General features: G+C 35.8%; 2 protein-coding genes across 5 annotated transcripts in view; one reads left to right on the top strand and one right to left on the bottom strand.

The window, feature by feature from the left end:
- Positions 1 to 11,973, bottom strand: part of LOC149533375 (mitogen-activated protein kinase kinase kinase YODA-like) — a 34,155-nt gene extending 22,182 nt beyond the window's left edge. For 2 of the 3 annotated variants that reach the window (XM_089807892.1, XM_089807891.1), the window contains exons 1-5: positions 11,365 to 11,973; positions 7,837 to 8,520; positions 7,609 to 7,696; positions 3,303 to 3,365; positions 3,027 to 3,193 (exon numbers count right to left, since the gene is read on the bottom strand). In XM_089807892.1, the coding sequence (XP_089664018.1) occupies positions 3,027 to 3,193; positions 3,303 to 3,365; positions 7,609 to 7,696; positions 7,837 to 8,520; positions 11,365 to 11,909 (1,547 nt within the window). In that variant the 5' untranslated portion in view covers positions 11,910 to 11,973. The remainder of the gene's footprint in view (positions 1 to 3,026; positions 3,194 to 3,302; positions 3,366 to 7,608; positions 7,697 to 7,836; positions 8,521 to 11,364) is intronic. The other variant, XM_089807893.1, reaches the window with a different exon arrangement.
- Positions 11,974 to 13,083: 1,110 nt separating this feature from the next.
- LOC149533374 (uncharacterized) lies at positions 13,084 to 22,029 on the top strand. Of its 2 annotated transcripts, none has more exons than XR_016356968.1 (4): positions 13,084 to 13,169; positions 13,280 to 13,353; positions 21,420 to 21,537; positions 21,618 to 22,029. XR_016356968.1 is itself a non-coding variant. In XM_089804429.1 (4 exons), exons 3-4 carry the CDS (start codon positions 19,619 to 19,621, stop codon positions 20,647 to 20,649), a joined length of 936 nt encoding a protein of 311 aa, XP_089660555.1. In that variant the 5' UTR covers positions 13,084 to 13,169; positions 13,280 to 13,353; position 19,618; the 3' UTR covers positions 20,650 to 20,922. The 2 variants fall into 2 exon arrangements, 1 of the variants encoding a protein (XP_089660555.1); XM_089804429.1 differs by lacking the exons at positions 21,420 to 21,537; positions 21,618 to 22,029 and adding exons at positions 19,618 to 19,960; positions 20,056 to 20,922.
- Positions 22,030 to 22,314: the final 285 nt, after the last annotated feature.

The raw sequence follows: 22,314 nt of genomic DNA, 5'->3' as shown, positions 1-22,314 counted from the left end.
GTAGAAAAGATATCCTGCTTCTGAGATCTTGTCATGGTTTACATCTGTATGGACTAAACCATAACTAACAATATGGGGTGATTCAAACAAATAGCCTGTCTTATTCACTAAAAATGAATTAACTTCACTTGAAAATATTTAAATAAGTCATTGATTGATAAAAATAAAAACTGCTCAGAGATGATCAGAAACAGTTGCGTTCACTGCAATGCAATATTGGAGTTGATATCAATTTTCTAAGAATGGCTGAGGGCACAATCAGACACAAGAATTGTAATATAGCATATGAAGTAAGGCTAAAACCACAATTTGCAGAATCAGCAAGTCTAGAATTGGAACTCACAATTCTGCATAGACAAGAAATTCTTGCCAGAATCACATCCCAATCCTGGAATCAGCAGTTCTATAATAAACAGTGCAACAACAAAAAGCAATTTTAACATTCAAAAAATATAACTACTAAGCTATAATATCACTAAAACATTGACACCATCCAACAATACCAATTGACACATAGTAATATTGGCTAGTTAAGGATAATTTTGATGTTGTAACAATGGTTCAAACCATATTGGACCATTGAGATAGCAGGATTTGTGCCCCAGCTGTGCTGTTGAACACATGGGTTTGAGCAGTGACGGCACTGTGGAAAGAGCTCTCTGCTTTTAGCCTCTCTAACTCAGCCCAGCTTAAAATTCTCAGGTTATCATCACAAAAAACAAATTTAAAAATCCAATGACCATTGGAACCCTTTTTGTTGGGACTTTGAGGATACTCACCTACAGAGAGTCATTGTAACAAGAGTTTGTCTACAGAATATATGGAAGCAATATGAAGTGAGATTTCATGTATTGCAGTGTAACATTTTTGTGGGCGATCATATGGTTATGTCATGGCAGCAAATGTAGCATACATGGCTTGTTGACACGTGGTGCTGTGCCAGTAACTTTAAGTCGTCTAGAACCATGTTTGTTGGAAGCATGAACAGTGATGCAAGTGCAATTGCAATAGAACTGGAGTTCATGGAGAACAAACTAAGAACAAGATAATATTCTAGAAGATCGTACAAGGTATCAAGAGCATTCGAAGTAGTTTTATATTTGTGTGATCCATCACGAGAGAAGCTACAACTGGAGGCTGTATTGAAAACCTGTATTTTACTGATAGTGTAAAGATTGTAACTGAGTTGTAGTGTACAGCAGTGACAGGATGTACAAGGTGCCTATCAACATGCCAATATCGTACTTGGTGTTTGTGGTATGCTAACATTTTCTATGGTCAGATTATAGCTACATAACTATTAGTGTTCCGTGAGACCATCAGACAATCAAATGATTTGTAATCTCATGACCAAGCCTAATATACAATATGTATTATTATTTCATGTGATTGTACTAAGTTTAGATTGGTTGAAAATTAGACTGTGCACAAATATGATTGAGCATTCTGAATATTAAAATGAATGCACAAGATTGACACTTTATAAAGGTCAAAATCATGTTGTATTACCCTGTTCCACAGAGACATGTTCCCTAGGGCCTATACAGAAGCATTTCCAAGAGTGGAAACTTATGGTAAACATCCCCCCACAGAACCAACACCTCTGCCAGGGGCGCCACCATTTTGCTTGCTATATGGCACATGCAGTTATAAACTGATTACAAACTTTAACATTAGGTCCATTTGGTTCGTGGAATTTTAAAAAAAAGTATTTCTACAAACCTTGGTATAGTAAAATCAAGGTTTTAAAAATCTCCATTCCAATTTTTGGGATTTTACTTAAACCGTTTGTTTCACTCGGAAGATGCATGTGAAGACACATTTTTATGTGTAAGGTTGGAGTTGAAGAAAATTTCAAAAAGTAGTCCAATCTATTGTTTTTACACTCCTTAAAAAACATAACCAGGTTTTGATTTTCAATTCCCACTTGTTAGTAGGAAGTTGGAAAACCTGGTTTTGAGGCAAAATTGGAAGTCAGGTATGCTAATTCCATTTTGCCAATTTTGAAACAAATGCATAAAATTTCAAATCCAGATTTTGAAAAAGCCAATTCCTATCATCTTCCAAGAACCAAACGGACCCTTTATGAAAACTAGTTTTCCTTTCATGGGGCACTTGGAGAATTTATATTGCAGATTTTTCCATGAGGATTTCAGTCCACCTCAATTTCTATTTGTATTTGGCGATTCCTTGAGGATTTCAATCCCCCTCAATTTGTAACTGTATTGGGTAAATCCTTGAGGATTTCAATTCACAACACTCTTTACTCGGCAAATTGGCATTAGACTTTGTGACTGATTTTTTTAACATGACATTAAAAGTGCAATTCCAGAGAAAGTGACTAAAAATCAGTGACATGCATTTACATAGGAGGTTGAGATTATTTGGATCTACTTTTTTTTATTTAGAAATCTTCAATCTGGTTGTTTATAAAAAAGACAGCCACCAAACACATTCCTTTGTGGTGAAACCAAATTAACTAATGAATAGTTTTTGCATGCACATTTTGTGTGTGTGTGTGTGTGTGTGCGCACGCCTTGCAGATATGCCAGTCCAGAAAGAATTTGATGGATGTAGATACAGGCTCTTGCAGTGGTCCCTATTCATTAAGTATTTTGAAAATGGAACCTCCACTCACTAGCTCCTTAAAGATTTCAATTCACAACACTCTTTATTTGGCAATATACTAACTGATTTTAACATGACACGAAAAGTCTAATTCCAAAGAAAGTGATTCAGACTTGAAGAAAGATATTTACATAAGAGGTTGAGATTAATTGTATCTATTTTTTTATTTAGGAATCTTCAATCTGGCTCTTTATATGGAGAGATTCTCCTTGTAGTCCTGTTCAACCGATATTATATTCTCATACATTCAGATAACATACATGATGCATTATTAAATTATTATAAAAAAGACAGCCGCCAAATACATTCCTTTGTGGTGAAACCAAATTAACCAATGAATATTTTATCCATGACCATTTTTATTATTATATATACAAGGAGATTATAAACATATTAACCTATGAACTGTATTTGTGCTGTGCAGATATGCCAGTCCAGAAAGAATTTGACGGGTGTAGATTCTTATGACAGGCTCTTGCAGTGGTCCATATTCACGAAGTATTTTGTAAATTGAACCTCCAGGCACTAGCTCCAGGTAGATGTACAATCTATCTTCTAACTGCAACTTGAAAACAACATGATATGTAATGTTCCAAAAGCCCTGGATATAGATAACAGAAAAATAGATGTTTCAAATTAATTTTTATCAGAAATGAGATTGTCTGACTACTCACAGTTTCACTTCCATAGTATTGAACAATATTATGGTGCTTCAATTGGCTGAGAAGAATTATTTCCTGCAGTCAACTAACTTGAAGTCAAGGCAAGTCGTGAATTGTCTAATTGAACAAATGACAAGGCACATTAGTATCCTGCACAATAGACAAGACTTCATGGCATTCTAAATTCCCTTTACCTTGTGAAAAGTTCAAGGTAGGCAAACACGCCCAGTCACATAACAGCCATGGAATATCGTTATTAACTTATCAAAGACGAATCAGAGAGACAACAAAGTTGTTGGAAAGAACAAATTGTGAGTATTATCCATATGCCATCATTTTATCACATATATAAGTGAAATTGGGATTTCTCACTGAAAGAACCCCATCAAAAGTTCTTTGGGTATTATCCACTCTACGACTAGAGTGATTCATTATTATAACTTCAGTGAAAAATTGGCTGAATGTTTTCAAGATTCTTCAGATTGTAGTCCTCCCTAAAACTGACTAGGAAATTCAAAGATTGCTGAAAGATAGTACTAACAAAATCAAATAAAACAGTTTTCCTAAGTGATAGCATCCCCAACTCTACCATGACAATCTTGATCAGGGATCCATCAAGTAAGATGGTTGTACCATTCTATCCATTAGATTATTAGTCTACTTGCTAGACATGTCTCTTTCACATTTATATTTGTGAAAACAAATAGCTATGCATGCCAGGTGAAGAATTTCCAATGATTGCATAACCATTCAAGAAATTAAAATTTTGGCTCTTACAAATGCTGGCAATTCATCAGACCCTGTATTAGCAAGAAACTATCTAGCAGAGATATTCAAAGATTGGTCAATTTAATTCTCATGTCTCCTTCTAACTCCATATTTTTTTAGAACAATTAATGCTACCAGTCAAGACAAGAAAAACTAATGAACAGTTAATATGACCATTGAAGCAAATTACAACTGGTGCCTCCAAATCTTGTGCAATTGTACAAAAAAAAGAAGCAATGACCTGTTAGCAATCTCCAATAAACAATGTCTACCGATTAGAAATTCAATCACTATATTAAATTGGCACGTCTTTGACCCAAACACACAAAGAGAAGAAGCATAAAGAAGCAATCACCCATAAGCAATCTCAAGTATACAGTCTCTAGCAGTTGGATATCACTAGATCAAACTGGCATATCTTTAACCCAATCAAACCTACAATTTTGGAGAAATGTGGAAAAAAACACATATTATGAGCCTTGTTTGGCAAGGATGCTTTCGAGATTCCAACATGTACCACCACCAACAATGTGCTCAAGGACATTTTCAAGATGTCTCCCTCAAAGAGTGGATGTTCTTACGACATCCCTCTAATTTGGAGATGTTGTCAAGAATCCAAAAATCCTTGAGATGCTCAAGGGACTCTCAAGCATCTCTTGACCACACCCAACACTTCCATGCGTCCCCCACAACAAATCAATGAAAACAATCATTTCAAACCAAAAAAAAAAATCGGCCTTCATTTCAAAAACTCTAACCCTAATGGTCTATGGACCCCACATCACACCTTAAGGAATCACAAAAACACTTATAAATAGCCATCTAAGTATCATTCCAAATCATTCCCAAGTTTCAAAGATAATGACTCAATGTTGTAACAAGTACAATATAACATTGTGAAAATGCTATGCATCAAGAAGGTTTGTATTTTTTATGGATGCTTAAATACAATTGATGTCACCCCCCAACCCCACTTGGGGCTTGCCCACAAACCCATGCAAGGAGTTTTCCCCCTCGACCCCCACTTTTAATAATCCACCGCCAAACCCATGTGAGGAGAATTACTCCTTGACCACAATAGGAACTCCACCCCCAGACATCCACCAACCATTGTCCCCTAGACAGCTACGCCCTTGGTCCCTTGCACCCTCTTGTCCCGAGACTCCATGGATCATATGCTATGAATAACCTAAATGATTGTCAATTTTTTTCAAAAAAAATCCTTTAAAAGCTCGTATTAGGGTTAGGACTCAAAATTGTTGTATCAATGCTATGTAACCTATAAGATAGTCCTACTATGACATGACAAGCTATCCATTTTATTCTAAAACTAAGTATGACCATATATTTTAAACCCCACTAATGGCTTACCGTTCGAATCTTGTTTTAGAAGGATTTCTCTTGGAGTTCCATGGACAAAAGTAGTTTGGAGATGGGAGTGAAGAAATCTGAAAATTTTCATAAAATCGGCAATGCTCCCAATCTAATGTACAAACAAGATATAAAAAGTTTGACTTATTAGATATTTATAAAATCCAATTTCCCTTCCACATTTCACAATGAACTAATCATTGTGATAAGCTAATCGAACTGTGGCGATTGTAGAGAAAAGCTAACTCAATTTAGGCAGATCCTATTAGAAATGGTAATTTGCACAAATCTTTAATTGATCAAAATGAGAATTTGTTTCAGTTTTGTAAGCTCTTAGTCAATCTGTCCCAGCAGCATCATAGAAATGTGCCAAAAATGAGAAAGCTTTTAAGAGGACAAAGATCAATCAGGTGGAAATAGAAAGGATGATTAGCTGCATAGAACTATTAGGGAGATCTTTGTTGGCAGTTGAGACAAGTGCAGACTTCAACAGCGCGCATCAAGCCCTAGGTACTTCAATGAGGCCTACTTGCACCAATTCAAATGTAAGATGAAACCTGCGAGGATAGATAAGAAAGCTGCCACAACATATATAGCAATAATTGCTGAATCTTCCCCAGGTCAAAACAAGGAATGGAGCTTAATTATCAATTGGTCTTGCTTGCCACAATCAGTGATACATTCAGGATGTTCTAGCCATTGGGGTTAAATAAATTCAATATTGTGGACATTGCATGGCTCCAACTCACCATAGCAGATAGCAGTGATTCCCTTCCATTTCTCAACAACCAGCCCTTCACTGCCAAAAGAAATGGAGTACTTGTGAATTTATCCTTTCAAGCAATAATTTGGATCCAACGAAGGAAGTAAGTTTTGTAAATGTGCATGTCAATCTTCAACTAGCACTAAATTAGAGGCTAATTTTAAGAGTAAAATGGAAATCTTAAAGACTGAAGCTTAGATGTTTATGACCCACAGACCACCACAGTGTATTATTTCAGAATCTTTGTTAAACCGGAGGTGACAAGACTGATTCTACTTTTGGTTCTGCTTTTTGTGATGTTTCTTATCATTGGGTTTAGCACAGCTTATTAAATGATATTGAAGGAACTATTGTATATGTTCACGTAAATCTTCAACTGCTATCACATTCAAAATCAGGGTAAAATATGGGATTTTGAAGCTACAGAATGTAAATCTCAAAGATTGAATTCTATTCTCTTATGCCTCTGTTTTTGGCCATAGATCTTATCGTATTGTCAGGATGGATACAACTTGAATGATACTGACCTATATGATCTCAAAAACTATGACGAACGGTTAACACCTTGATATTTTTGCAATTTGATGGTTTATAATTATCATTGTAGCTTATGGGCAAGTAATGGTCCAATTATGCAATCATCTATACTATCACAAAATTAGGAATAATGTAAAAGAGTCCACAATATATTATCTCACCATTCATTCTCCCCATATTTGCATCATTTGCATTTCCTTGTGACTACACATGTTTATTGTTAAAAACTTTTCAATCCTGAATTTTAGAAAAATTACCACACTTGTCAAAAATTTTGGGTAATACTAATTTTCCTAAACTCCATATGAGGGCCAATGAAAAATTTAAAATATACTTCATACAAATTCTCACAAGCTGCCAATCTAGGAAGTTCCTTACATAAATATAGCATAAATTTACTTAAAACAGACAAATAAGTTCAAAGCATACTAGAAAATTTAATAAACAACCTAGAAGAAAGGATATAAGCTATCTTATATTTTCCTCCAAATGAATGATGCATCCTGACACTCCTTATGAATATGGTCAAATAAGGTTATAAGCTATAAGCACAATTTAGAAACACAAAAGACAACAGTCTGCTTATTTTTATTTTCCCCAAAAAAAGGTGTTAATCCTTCTTCGCCTCCAAACCAGGAAAAAACTACTCTATTTTTTTCTTTAGCAATTTACCTTTTACAACTTATAATGTGCTAGGAAGAGCTTCTAGTTCTACAATGCATTATTGCAGAGTGACAATTTTACTCAACATTACAGGGAAGAAACCACAAAGCAATTAGATTACAAACATGTAATTGAATGTGCATAGAAATGTGTATGCACACACGTGACTAGAAAAATTTTCCCATTCATGGGCACCCCATTCTAAGGGAGACATACCTGTCCAAGCTGTTTGATACTCTCGCAAGATTGGGAATCATCAGGGATAAGTGGAACTTCTTTAATGGCACACATATCTCCAGTTTCCCTGCATCATATTTTAAAGCAAGCATTTGTTAAACATATTTGCATGTGTAATATACCCTGTGAAGTTTTTATTAATGATTGACTTGTAGATAGGGAAGACAGCAAAGAGACTTTTAAAATCCAAATATATATTCTACCAACCTGTTGAATCCTTCATAAACAGTACCAAAGGTGCCACTGCCAAGACGCTTTCCTTTTTGCCATTGCCCTGGAGTGACAGATGTCTCTGATCTTCCTGGACTCCGCAAGGGCCCTGTTGAGGGAGAATTTGGAGACAAAGGACTTGCTCCAAATGAAATGGGCTTTCCAGGTGGAAGGGGCAGAGGATGGACAGGAACAACAGAATTCTCATTTCGCCACCCTGCTGAAAAATCTGAAGCAATCTTTGGATATAATGGAGATGCAGTTCCACCATGTAGTCTTGACCTTGGACCTGGGCTTCTAGCTTTAGGGCTTAGCTGAGGAAACCTCTCTGGACTGACCTTGCCTTTGTTTGACGGAAATTGTGATTGAACTTCAGCCGTTGAATTCCACCCCAGCAATGGATTAGATGAAGATATAGCAAGTTCATGTCCCAAAGTAATATCAACATTGTCCACAAAGGGGAATTCAGCATTGCTCAACCTCCGTGGACTGAGGATAGGACTCGAAAAGCCTGTGGTAGGAGCACTTTTAGCTTGTGAAATAAATGTGTTATTCCCACCTCTCTGCTCGTTCTTGGATATTTTGATAGGTTGGCTTCCAGAACCACTTTTTATAGGCGTTGAATGTTGTTTTAAATCATGCTTTGGCATATTGCGACCAATATTCTCGAAATTGGATGCACTGAAAAAGAATCCACCATAATGTCAATGGTTTAGCTTTTAGCAAACAGTACACAATATTATTAGGCTTGTCTAAAATACAAAACACTTGAGACAGGTTGAAGTCTTTCTGTCTGGTTATTATCTTCCAATCTACCTTTCTGCCTGACACACAAACATATGGAGGCCCACACAAGGGCTTGTGAAATAGCAGCAGATGAATTTAAAAATGAATGAACATCAAGAAAGCACCTGGAAAAGAAACTCAATATAACACGAATGAGATTAAGTAGCTAATGAGATTAAGTAGCTTTACACTTACAGCAGTAAATTGATAAACAAAATTTTTAATATGGAGACATTTATTACTCCGATAATTGCAGACTGTGACAAGAAGAAACTAGCAATTCAAATGACTTTATAGAAGGGAAAAGAATTTCCAAGAAAAATAAATGAAACATATTTTACATATAGAAACTTGAGGTCTGAGGATAAGACTTACATGTTTAATGGAAAGAATGTATGCTTCCAATTGACTAGCTCTCCAAATAATAGATTTATGTCAAAATCGACAATTTCTAGTGAATAGAAAATCAACGCTATCTGTGATAGGAATTGGACACATTCTAAAATAGGACATATACAATTGGCAAACTAGGAGTTTATAATGTAAGGCTCAACCTATTTAGGCCCCATACAGAAGCAACATATAGAGGTTACTCTCACATGCTGTCCAATAAAATTGAACTGAATGGAAAGAAACAAATTTTCTCCACCTCTTATTGAAGATCAAGAAAATCAAAACTGACTCCACCTCTTTTGACCACAGTTCATGATGAAAACAGAAGAAAATCACCCATTGATTTATTCTCCTGACAACTACAAAGAAATTGTCTACAGCTGTCATTAAAAATTCAATTTCTATAGAGTTAGAAGCAGAATACATAATCGCATTCAATAATTCCCCTCCATAAATGGTTTGAAGCCAAGGATATTTTAATGAATTATGCCTCACTTCTCCTATCCAAATGAAGATAATATTGGTCGTAATAAGTAAATACAGTGAACACGCATAGAACACAACAGAATGTCCATCTTTTGGAGGCACAATATTACTAGAACTTTAACTTCTGCCAATACCATTGACTGGTTTGAGGAAATGAGAGAAAGATAATTATTCAAATTTGTATATTTGTGTCCATCCTCCTTAAAGTTTTTATTCCTTGCTTAATTGGTGCTAGGCACTACCACTGGATTTCATGGGCATCCTTTCACCGCCTTTTAGAGGTGCAACGTTAAAAGGACTTTAACTTGTGACAGAAGCATTCAATGACCTCAACATTGAGGGAACATTGAGGGAAGGATGTCCATTCAAATTTGAATATTTGCAGGCATTCTCCTTAAGTTTTAATTCCTTGTTGTCGGTCCTCTACTGATAGGCTTTATTAATAGATTGCATTAGCATCATTATGCTACCTTTAAATTAGGTTCTCAGACTTGTACTGCACCTCAGTAAGAAACATATTGCAGCTATGCTCATGTATGCCTAGCATGTGAAAAAGTTGGTCAATGCAAAAAGTACACATTGAAGAATAGGGTGTTTCTCTCCAATGAATACCCCTAGATAATGACTTGGCAACCAATGCCATTGCTTGTGAGATTGCACTACAGAAAATTTTAAATCTAGGTTAGATGTGCATGCATCGATAGCCTAGTCTGCTGAATCTACCTGAGATGCGACAATGATTTTACTGTTCAAGAAGAAAATACATTCACCAAGCATTACAAAACTTAAAATAAAAGAGAAGTATAAACTTCTTACGCACGTGACTGTTAAATTACAAAACAAGTGTAGAGTTCTAAAGTATTTGGCAAGTAACAAGCATACAGTAATAAATACAAAATAAGGCAAAACACTGCCAAAACCAATTCTTTAACTAATCAGAAAGCAAAACTTCTCTCCAGCCTCCGGCTATTGCAAGTTAACTGTATTGAATTATCTGTCAAATATGCTTCTTAGGAGATGTTTTGGCCTGACATATACTGGTGTCAAAAGCAGTTGACGACAACTGATAAATAGCTTACACATCCCAAAAAGCTTAAACCTAAAATGACACATTCAAGATTGAGATAATATGCAAAATTGAAATAAATATGCATTGCTGCAAAAATCCAAAAATGAATTGATATACAAGAAAAAGATGCAGTTCACTGCAAGCAAGTTTTACGGGTTTACAGTTGCTGGACCATGTCTCAAGCTTTGAGAAAAAATGTAAGGTATAGCTCTTCAAATAAACACTTTCGTTGATTGTCATAAATTTCCCAGCCCATTGCTGACAAGAAATTTAAATATAAATTAACTTTAAAAACTGTTAGTTTGTCACTTGGGAATAGAACCTCTTTGCTGATAAAGTCCATTCTCACGCTAGACAGTAAAAATGACTAAGCAATTATCAAAATCGGTTGCTACTCGTATAGATTTCAAAAATTGTTATATAATTGGATAGAAAAAAATTCCTGCCTACAATTATTGCCACGATATGACCTGTGCTTAAACCCAACGACGCTGCTCCATTAAAGTAGCTATGTTGATGCAGGCCACATCCAGAATAGATCATGATGGATGCAGTCCTGATTAAACTTGGGTGGACTAGAAACCCAAATGAGGCGGCCAACCGAGATATTCCAAGAGAGTGCATTCATCATGTTGAGTTGAATGTAGCTAGAGTTTTATGAAATATGACATAACTAATAAAGAAAACAAATACAACGAAAACTAAATAAAACATGGGAAAATAATCATTAAAAAAAACGACACATTTAAAGAAAGAAGAAGGAATTTTTTGTAAAAAAAAATGGGACTTACCAATTGCCGGCAGAATGGCAATGTTTATCCCCATTAGAAGGGTGTCCCTTGCATAAATCTCCATTATTGTATTGCCTCGAAACCCTAGAATTAACGGCCTCGACACTTTCGACAGAACTCTCACTGGATAAAGAATCACCTACATACGGTAAAAATTCATCACCCTCATCTTTGCTCAAAATTTCATTCGGCGAAGGCAGGGGCAACCAAGGCAACAGATCGTAGAATGGATTACTACTCCCTTTACAGATGCCGTTAACGTGACTTGACGGAGAATTACACGCTGTCGATTCAGTCGGAGTGTGCGGCAAAGGGAGCCGCTGCGCACCACATTGATCCACAGACCTCCTCGGCGCTTGAGCCGACGGGGACGGAGACGGCGAATCCCCAAGCACGAAATCAACACTTCGTCGCGTTAAATCGTCGTTGGAATTTCGCCTCAATTTCGGCGACTGAGATGGAGATCCGAACCCTCCCTTACTCCGAAAAAGATCCGGCAGACTACTCCGTCCCTTGTTCTTTGAAGATTTGTTCCACCAAGGCATTCTTCCTGATCATTCCACTTCCAATTCGAATCACTTGATACAGCCTGCAGCTCAGAACCTAGACGAGGAATACCTAGGACAACAAGATGAGTTTTGTACATCGTCAACTGACAGAACATGCGGACAGAAAAAAACAGACGTCAATGTCCACACTTCATTTGTCTGCAGTGGGCCGATCGATAATAAAAATTATCCACAGACCGCCTGTTGACGGGTGAAATGATTAATTTATTCATCAATTAGAAACCCAATTGACGTTCCTTGACGGGGAGTTTTGGGCGGCCGAATATTAGGCCGTGCGGGGAATGACAGTGACATCGCGAAAAACCCAACGAAGTTTTCTGCTCCGCGTTTCTGTCAACGGCAAATGACGCCAAATCTCATCAGATGCCGCGGGTACGAACCCCGCGAGCGGACAAACAACACGGTTTGATTTGCTTTCACTTTCCATTTTTAAGCTTCGGTTTGCGCGCTCCAACAGATAAAAAAACAGTACCTTCTATTTTCTATTCTCAGAAAAAAGAATTCGTCTTCTCGAGCCAAAATCATCAGAACATGAAAGCACAGTTAAAAATCACTCTGTAAGCTGATCTGTCTATCAAATTTTGCCCTAACAGCAAACATTCCACCGTTAAAACCCTCAACCTATCTCTCCACCAAACTTTTTACCGCTAAATCACGCTGTGACATGATCCATCTACCAACCAATCACAGAGTGAAACAACAATAAGATTGAAAAAGATTGGGACACGGTCATATGGCTGCTAAGAAAGTTGGTAAGCGGCCCCGCCAGGATTTCGTGGGGAAAATGCTTTTGATTGACAACGTAACGTGAAAATTGTTTCACACAAGTAACGTGTTTTAAAACAAAACACTCCGGGCCCGTTTGTTTCGCGGAATTAGCCTAGAATTGGCATACGCGAAACCTAGTTTTGACAAACTTGGTGTTTGGGGCGAAATTTTGAAAACGGAATTAGAATTCCAGTATTCTAATTTTTGGTCAAAATGAGGTTTGTAGTCTTCCATCTCAATAGGTGGAATTGAGAATTCAATTCGAGGTTTTGTTTTTTAGGATTAGATGAAAAGTGAAATGAAATTTGTTTTTACGTCCATGAAAACCGGCTGCAGCTATCTTATTAGGTTTTTTTTCTTACCATTTTTTTTACCATGTCAACAGGATTGTGACTGCGACTGCATTTTGTTTGTGACAGCGACTGCATTTTGTTTGTGACAGCGACTGCATTTTGTTTGTGACACGAGGTAATTCTCGACTCCATTGTTCAGCTCTGGTTAGGGTTGTAACAGGTATTTTTTGCTTGGCATTGTTGATTTTAACCAGTATTTGAAGGGTGTTATTGTTTTTTTTGCAGGTATTTGCTCGGTATTTACAGTCTCTTTCCTGAAATTCAGCCGCCATTCTTCGTCGTTCTCTAGAGCATTACAGGTACTCGGTCTTCCTTTACAATCTGGGTAGTTTTCCACAAATTTGGGCAATTTTTATTAGGCTATTTTATTTATTTGCGTAAGGTTTTACTACACAGTGGAAACATAGTTCGTTGGCAGCTTTTATTAGGCTATTCTCATTTTCAAAAAGTCCTGATATGCTAGGGTTTAGTGTCATGATGGGATAAGGTTTTCAATGCAGACTCAACCTAGTCCTCAATATCCGGCCTGATTTCTTCCAAGGCCCAAAATGGTAGCTGGTTTTCCATCTTGAGCATATCCTTCACAATATCTGTCATCAGAGGATGATATCATTTCCAGTTAAGAGGACGCTCTATGGAAGCTATCTCTTGCCACTTTTGACTTCAGGGATTCTGTCTAGATAGATGATCCCTCCTTAACTTTGAAATGGTAAAGACCCAAGAATAGGACTTGAGGATGGTATAACTGCTGAGACGTGTCTTCCCTCAACAAAGATTCTGGAACCCTATAAATCAGACTAGAGGGGGATTCGTCTTGAGGCCCTAATGCAGCTCCATTAGATCTTTTCCCATAGGTAGATCTGATGTTTGTTTTTCTTTCTAAGATTGTTCATTGTTTACGAATACGAGTGAGATGATTTCCTTTTGTTTGGATTTGGGATTTCTTTCGGGTGTGTGGGGGATTATGAGAAGAAACACTGAGACAAAATTAAATAAATATAAATGTAAAAAAATTCTATCCTATGTGATTTTCGGAGATGAAATTGAATATGTCAATTTCAGCAGTCTTTAAAGGGGATTGGGGCTGATGTAGAGAAATGTGTTACAGTGATTATGGTACCAAAAAAGTTGGACATTATATCGATACGATAATGAGATGGTAAATCAAATATTTTGACTTTCTTGTCTTTGTTTTTGGGTTTACATATTCTAACTTTCTTGTCTTTGTTTTTGGGTTTACAATAATGAGACAGTAAATCAAATATTTTGACATTCTTGTCTTTCTGATTTATAATGGAAATACAAAATTGATAATTATTGCTTATAGAACTCTGCGATATCTACTTCTTGAAATACATTATGCAATGGAAAGTAATTGATTAGAACATAGAAGCAGTTAGTGAACAAGAGAAGGGCTTTTGTAAATGCTTTCGTAATGTATTGTAGATGAGATTATTCTTGTCATTGACAGGAGGGAGGAGGGGAGGGAGGAGAGGGGGCCTTTTTTTTCTTCTTGAGCAGGATTGCTGTTGAAGAATCTTGATAGTATTGATAATCTGAGTTGGAGGTAAATGCAGGTTGAGGGGTGCATCCTCTCTCCATTGTGTGGTGATGGGGTAGAGGAAGATTTAGAGTTGTATGTGCTTCCAAAGAATACAAAAGTTGTTGTCATAGGAAACAATAGAACAAACCGTGATCTTCTTGGCCTTCATGGCGTGGTCAAGAAAGCAGTTGGATTTGGGATGCTTTCTCTATATACAATTTGACTGTGTCATCCCTTAGATGCCATCTCAGCTAATATATTCTATTTGCAATTGCACTAGTAAGCCGATCAGGCTGTTGGCTCTAAAAGGAGCATATCTAAGAGGATAAGAGAAAAAAGAGTAATATATATGTATTCAGTTATGATGGAATGAAAGATGAGATTGGCATCCTATATCTTATGCTGCAGATGATAACACAAAGACAATTGAATGTATCAATTTACAACAGAGATGGGTTTTTCTTTAGGACAGTAAATATAAAATGAGTTAGACCCAACACCTGCATAGCTTTCCCCTGCAATGTAGAACTCATGTGTCCTATATTGGGGGTAAATTCCAAACCAGTTTTGGAGGAACATGTATGTATCATGAGCTGTGGAGTTGAAACCATCATTCAACCTTTAAATTAGTCTCAAACATGAACTTTCAATATAAATAATTTTAAAGAACATGAAATATAAGAAAAAGCTGGAGCTTCACCAGTAATATTATCTCCTAGCATCTTGTAATCAGATGTTTCATTGGAGTAGGAAAATCCCACTCCAACTGGAGACTCAAGAAATAACATATTGGCTTCTGATCATCAAACCATAGAAAATTGCCAATGTTTCAGTTATACTGGTGTTAAAAAGAGTAATGAATTCAATCAACAAAATTGTTCTTGAATAAAATACCTCTATTCCATGAGTACTCATTGAAAGAAAGAGTCTTTCCATCTGAATTTATGATGAAAGGTCCAATCTCTTGTGTTGCTCCATATCCCACAGATGAACACCCTGGACCTGTTGAATGAATATAGTTGTTACATGAATGCAATAAATCACAATCATTGATACATTTTAGTATAAAAAAACTGCCATGGGCTAGCACCTCCATTAAGCCATAGGACCAAAGGCCTTTTCTCTTTTAGAGTAGCGGCCTCAAAGAACCAATAGATGTTGTTCTCAACAATGTATTAACAGTATTTATGGGATAACTTGATTAGATGTTGTTCTCAACAATGTATAAATGATGCATACCGTAGCAGCCATTTAGCCCCAAAAACTAAATACAGCCCAAAACAGACAGCGAAGAGAAGCCCTAAAACTATCCCAAATAGAAGGGCTCCTAGAGGTATCAAAATGGGGCTTAAAAGGACGAATACGGGGGCCAAAAGCAGGAGGGTAACAACAGTGAAGCCTGCCAGAAACAACACAGTTAGCCCACTTGTGACTAGAGCTGTAGCACCCAAAACCTGAGTAGAATTTGATGAGTACTCATGGCTTCTACTCCCCATTCTGTGATATCCATTGGCCATTTTTTAAAGATGAAAAATGCTTTAGAAGTATCTATCTGGAACTGTTGAATCTGTGGGGGATTTGAGAATATATACTATTTTATTTTTTTATGGGTGGATGCATTAATTCAAGTTCTACCTGTTTACCATTGTCAATCATTGTAGGAATTTTGATTAATCAATGACATAGTTTTTGCCATGTTAGGTTTCAAAGTTGTCATCTCAGTTTCTGACATGGAAATATACATTGGTACCAGGTAGAGATTAATTCATTGGCTTGATAAGCATTAACTTCTCCATAAATAATTATTGTTGTTGTGGGAAGCTTAATATTACTCCGTAGTTCATATAGTCACTTGACATTTATATGTGGTTGATGCTTTTTTAATGGATTTTGATTGTTATATTAGTTAAATATTGCTCTGTGATAATTAATCTTTCATTGGTGATACATTAAGGAATATATTTGATAACTCCTTTCTTTGTTGAGTCATCAAATGAGATTCCTTTGATAGGAACACTTGTAATTGTATATGGAGCCTAAGAAGTTTCAATCTTCAATTACAACTTATCAAATTGGTTACCGATTTAGGTTCCAAGTTTAGAGACTTTTCCTTGTCTCTAATGAAAAAGTACAATGCTGCATTTTAAACCCCCAAAAATAGATGTTTTCTTAACCATGCGCGTGGCTCATAAGTCCAACTAACATAAATTTATAAAATAACTCTTTAATCCTTAGTTTCTGTATGGGTGTTGTTGATCCCTTTGGGCAGCTGTAAGCTAAGTCATCCTAATTTTCCTAAACTGTGAGGAGTTTAAGTGTCTCTGATATCATTTGTTGCTTATTTTCAGGTTATTGATGGCTCCTATTAAAGATATACGAATCCAAGCAGTCATTGTTAGGAAGACTAGGCTTATTCGTGTTCTTGCTGCTATTCTTGCCTACCTTGCAGTAGTCATAGCAAAATCTGCACAAGAAAGTAGAAGAGAGAGGCATAAGCGCCAAAGAGATGAAATTCCTTTTTATAAGAGAATTGTCCACTCCAATGAGACAGATTGTCATGATCAAATTCGTATGAGCAGAGGAGCTTTCTTTAAACTAGCCAATATTCTAAGGCAAAAAGGAAGCATTGAAGATACACTAAACATAACGGTAGAGGAACAACTAGTAATGTTGCTCCATACCCTTGGCCACAATTTGAGGAATCGTAAGATAGCTCACAACTTTGGTCACTCAGGAGAGACAGTTAGTCGATATTTCCATAGAGTGTTAAAGGGTATCTTAAGTCTCCACGCTGATTATCTGGTTCCCCCCAGTCCTAACACTCCTACAGAGATTGTTGGGAAGGATCGTTTTGATCCATACTTCAAGGTAAATTTCGTAGTGCCACATATTTTTTTGTTTTACATTTAATCATATTGTTGCACATTTGAACATCCTAGTGGTTATTATAGGATTGCATTGGAGCAATTGATGGATCCCATATACCAGTTACTGTTGATGTGGATATACAAGCTAAATATCGTGATAGAAAAGGTCACTTGTCACAAAATGTTTTGGGTGTGTGTTCATTTGATTATAAGTTTCAATACGTTCTTGCTGGTTGGGAAGGGTCTGCTGCAGATAGTCGTGTTCTTGCTTCAGCTCTCTCAAGAGCAGATCCGCTAGTAGTTCCCCCCGGTATGTCAAATCATCTTGTAAATGGTTATAAAGTCACATTTATGATAAATGAGGTAATGATTATAAAAGTAACCCAACTTGTGCATTTTTGTAGGAAAATTTTATTTAGCGGATGCTGGATATCCAAATGTACCAGGATTTCTTGCCCCTTTTCGGTCTACACGTTATCATCTGAAGGAGTTTTCTAGAGCAAACCCAATAAACACTCCACAGGAGTTATATAACCACCGGCACTCCTCACTTAGGAATATAATTGAGCGTACATTTGGAATTTTGAAGCAGCGTTTTCCTATCTTGAGGCATGCAACATCTTATCAAATCATGACACAAACTAGGATTGTTTTAGCATGTTGCATTCTACACAACTACATTACAATAGAGGATGGTGTTCCACTTGAAATCGAAATTGATGAGGATGATGATCGCAATGCAATAAATGTACCAATACTTGAGACATATGGAATGACTCAGCGAGATAGAGATGATTGGGGAAAATTCCGAGATGAGATAGCACGAAGAATGTGGGAAGACTATAGACCTCATGCATAGTTTTGTCAAAGAAAACATGAACATTGCACTTTGTTAGTGAACGTTTTAGATCAAACATTGCTACATGAACTGGGTGGCCATTTATTTTCTTGTCAATTGTAATATGACTTTGTGGTCTTCTTGGCTTGATATGTTTTAAATATAACTTGTATAATGCAGTGATGTTTTAAAGGTAACTTCTGTAATACTATTTTAAATCTTGTGTCCTACTGTTTTTGTCTTGATGATGGATCAGTAATGGTATTTTTTTTTCAACAGCTATTCACATGTAAGTGATTTGTGTCTTGTTCTATTTGTCCTGTTGTTCACATGTACTTAGTAATCTCAATTTTTTCACATGTATTCATCTTGCTGTTCACATATATTTGTCCTGCTGTTCACATGTAGTGTCCTGCTATTCTATTAATAGATGTTAACATACAAAACAGGAAGGCTTTCTCTGATATCTTGAAATTGTGTTGTTCACAGGTATTTGTCCTTGTTGTTTACATGTATTTGTCTTGTTGTTCTACTATAGATGTTAACATACAAAATAGGAAGGCTTTCAGTGATATCTTGAAATTGTGTTGTTCACATGTAGAGATGATGAGAGATTTAAATGATGTGTGTGTGTTGTTCCATATTTGAAATTGTGATATTTAGAAGTGACATGTTTTAATGATGTCAAGTAACAAGATTTCTGTGATATCTTGAAATTGTGATGTTCACATGTAGTGTCCATAATAAGTTCTTTGCATTGTTCACATGTTTCTGTGATATCTCAAAATCACATTGTAAGTTGATTGCATAAATCTTCATCTGATCAGCAACAACCAATGCTTTTTAGACTGATGACAAAACAATAGATCTTATATTCTTCCATCTTCTAATTTGTGCAATCTAATGAACAAGTTTATTAAGAGCAGGTTTATTATATGTTATTTGACTTGATAGAGGAAACCAATTCAGTCTTCTCATAATTCAACGTCTATATTAGTTTTCTTTTTTGGACATTGTGCATTCCCTTTTTAATCTATGGTGTAAGAAAGATTTCGTATTAAAATGATTTTATTCATATTTACTCTCTTATTTTTCATTGGCTATGAGCCTTATTCCCAGTAGTCTTTTTATATGTTCTGCTGCAAACATACTGTGACAAGAAACCTTGTAAGTTTGGTGTACTGTCTTTTTATATGGTTTATGGACGGCTTTGTTGTTTTAGGACTCGTGCATTTGGAAGTAAAACATGACTGAGATTACAATTTTTTTAATGCAATTTTGACTCATTATTCGAAGTTGTAATTTTGGTCAATAGCATGGATGGAGAAATTCGTTCAACCCATGTACCTTCTTGTTCAAGGAAGGTATTGTGGACACGGGAAATGGAACACAAATATTTGGAATTATTGCAAGAGCAAGTCAACCTTGGTAGAAAAGGAGAGGGTGGATTTAGAAAAGATGCGTGGACTGCTATCGAAAGGAAGTTCAATGCAGAATTGAACCTTCATCTATCAAAAGATAACTTCAAAAATAAGCTGAAAACATGGAAGCTTGCCTATAGAGTTATGAAAGAATTAAAAAATACAAGTGGCTTCGCATGGAATGAGGCCACTCAATGTATGGATGCTGATGAAAGTGTCTGGGATGAGCTTCTCAAGGTAATATGTTATTTCAAATTCTTATGATTTAAAGTATAAGTTATCTTATATAGTATTTACTCAAAAACTAATTCATTGATTATGCCAACATGCAGCGAAAAGATTTCAAAAATGCAAAAGTTTATAAGAGGCAGCCATTTCAGTATTTCAATGAGTTAGCTTGCATTGTGGGCAATGACATAGCTGAAGGGACAGCAGCTGCAACAGCGCATGACAATGAAGAAGGGAACCTTTTTATGGATGAGGCGGCTGATTTAGATGATGATGGGGACTTTAATGCAGCAATGAATAATACAACAATGGATAATGCTACTGATTTGGATAATGACATGAATACTTCTAATCAATCTAGTGCAACTGGCAAACAATTTGTGTCACCAACAACATCAAGGAAGGCAAAGAGAAAGAAGGCCAGCATGGCTGGTTCCATGGATGTTATATCTGATGCTATCAATTGTTTAAATGCTGGTCTGAAGGAAACTCAAAATATTAGAATGGATGAAGGACACTTAGATTCACTTTATGATAAAGTGTATGATGCCCTCAAAGTTATACCCGATCTCAATGAAGATATCATGCTACAAGCTTTTGATAGCTTTTTGCTTGAAAGTGCAAGAGCCAAAGGATTCCTAAGAATGACTGAAGGGGAGAGAGCGAGATATGTACAGCTGAAGTTTGGGGGACTATAGATTGAGCATGGATTAAAACTCTTGAGACTATTCTTACATTTCATGTGATTATTTTTGACATGACAGCGCTACATTTACTATCACAAAAAATGTTTTTTTGATGGTTTAACAATCGTATTTTTGACATGACAGCACTACATTCACTGTCACAAAATAGCAGTATTCGTGATTATTTTTGACATGACAGCACTACATCGACAACAACGTTTTCCTATTTTATGTGTTGTTGTCTTTAACAATATCAGTTTCTTACATGGTTATTTATTTCGTCTATGAATGTGCTTTTCATTTTATAGTTGGTTGGATTGTACTTGAGTTTCATTTCGTATGATAGTATATCCATTTTAGTTGGTATTTCATGTGCTTTTATTTTGTCTATGAATGTGCACAATCTGTCCTTTTTAATCATCTCTTTCATTTGGCTTTATTTTTTGATTATTTTGTTAACATGATGAACATATATTCAATGTTTTATGTTGCATGTTATTTTTCATTGTTAGTGCAGTCCATTTTTTTTGGATGTATCTCTATCTAGTTGCATATGTTTTCAATGGTTTCTTGTATGAGATTTATATACATGAATATAATGCACTACTAAAGTTTCACATCTCCATATCTTATGCTATTTGAAATAGCTTGGTTGGGTTATAAGTTAGTCTGTAATATGTCAAATGTTAAATCTTTATTATGTGTATGTGTATTATATTGATTCTTCCCTCATAATATTCATATATCTAATGTAATATTTGAAATTGCAATAATTATAATAGGTTTGTGGCTATGTTGACTGTGCCAAAGTGTCGATGTGGTGTCCCATGCTTATTAAAGACATCAAACACCCCAACTAATCCCGGACGTCAATTTTGGTGTTGTTCAAATAGAAAAAAGGTGGTTAATGTATTTTTGTTTAAAAATATTGTGTCAAGTTTAATATTATTGTAAGCACTAACGCAGATTTGATATTGTAGGGGAATAATGGATGCGGATACTTTGACTGGGTCAAGGGTGCACCAGTCAAGGATGAACCAGCTACAACTGTACCACATACGGAGGAATTTGAGTGCAAGTTATGTAAGGCTCGAGAGGTGGATAGGGCCATGGTTGCTTCTATGACGAAGGCAGAAATTATCTTTCTACGATGCTTTCTTTGTATTATGTTTGGATTTCTTTGCTGGGATCATATGCGAAAATGCGCATAAATTTATTATTTTGTGTAGAGATTGACTTCTTCGTTTGAACCATAATTGGATCATATGTAGATAAATGCTAAAATATGACTCCTATTGAAACTTGTTTATGGGTTCTGTCACATTGGACAAATGTTTTGTAATGTGTCGTACGTGGATAACTATTAAAATATGACTTCTATTGAAACTTGTTTATGGGTTCCATCACATTGCGCAAATGTTTTGTAATTTGTTTTTGTAAGGTAACTATTAAAGATAAAATTAATATGCTATTTCACTTATAACTTGTTTATGTATGATCAATATAACATTTTTTAGTTTTTTGGAGTTTTTGTATGATAAAATGTCAAAGAATAAATTAATATAACATTTTTTAGCTTTTATTTATAACTTGGAAAAATTAACCTTATTCATAAATAAAATAAAAAATTAATATTTAATAAATAAATAAAATTAATAAATAGAAAAAAATTTAAAT

This window comes from Cupressus sempervirens, chromosome 10 (genome assembly GCF_028749045.1).
Source record: "Cupressus sempervirens isolate cs-2001-9-10 chromosome 10, ASM2874904v1, whole genome shotgun sequence".
NCBI lineage: Eukaryota > Viridiplantae > Streptophyta > Pinopsida > Cupressales > Cupressaceae > Cupressus > Cupressus sempervirens.
The sequence above is the reverse complement of the archived record's forward strand: the minus strand, read 5'-3'. Positions and strand labels throughout refer to the sequence as shown.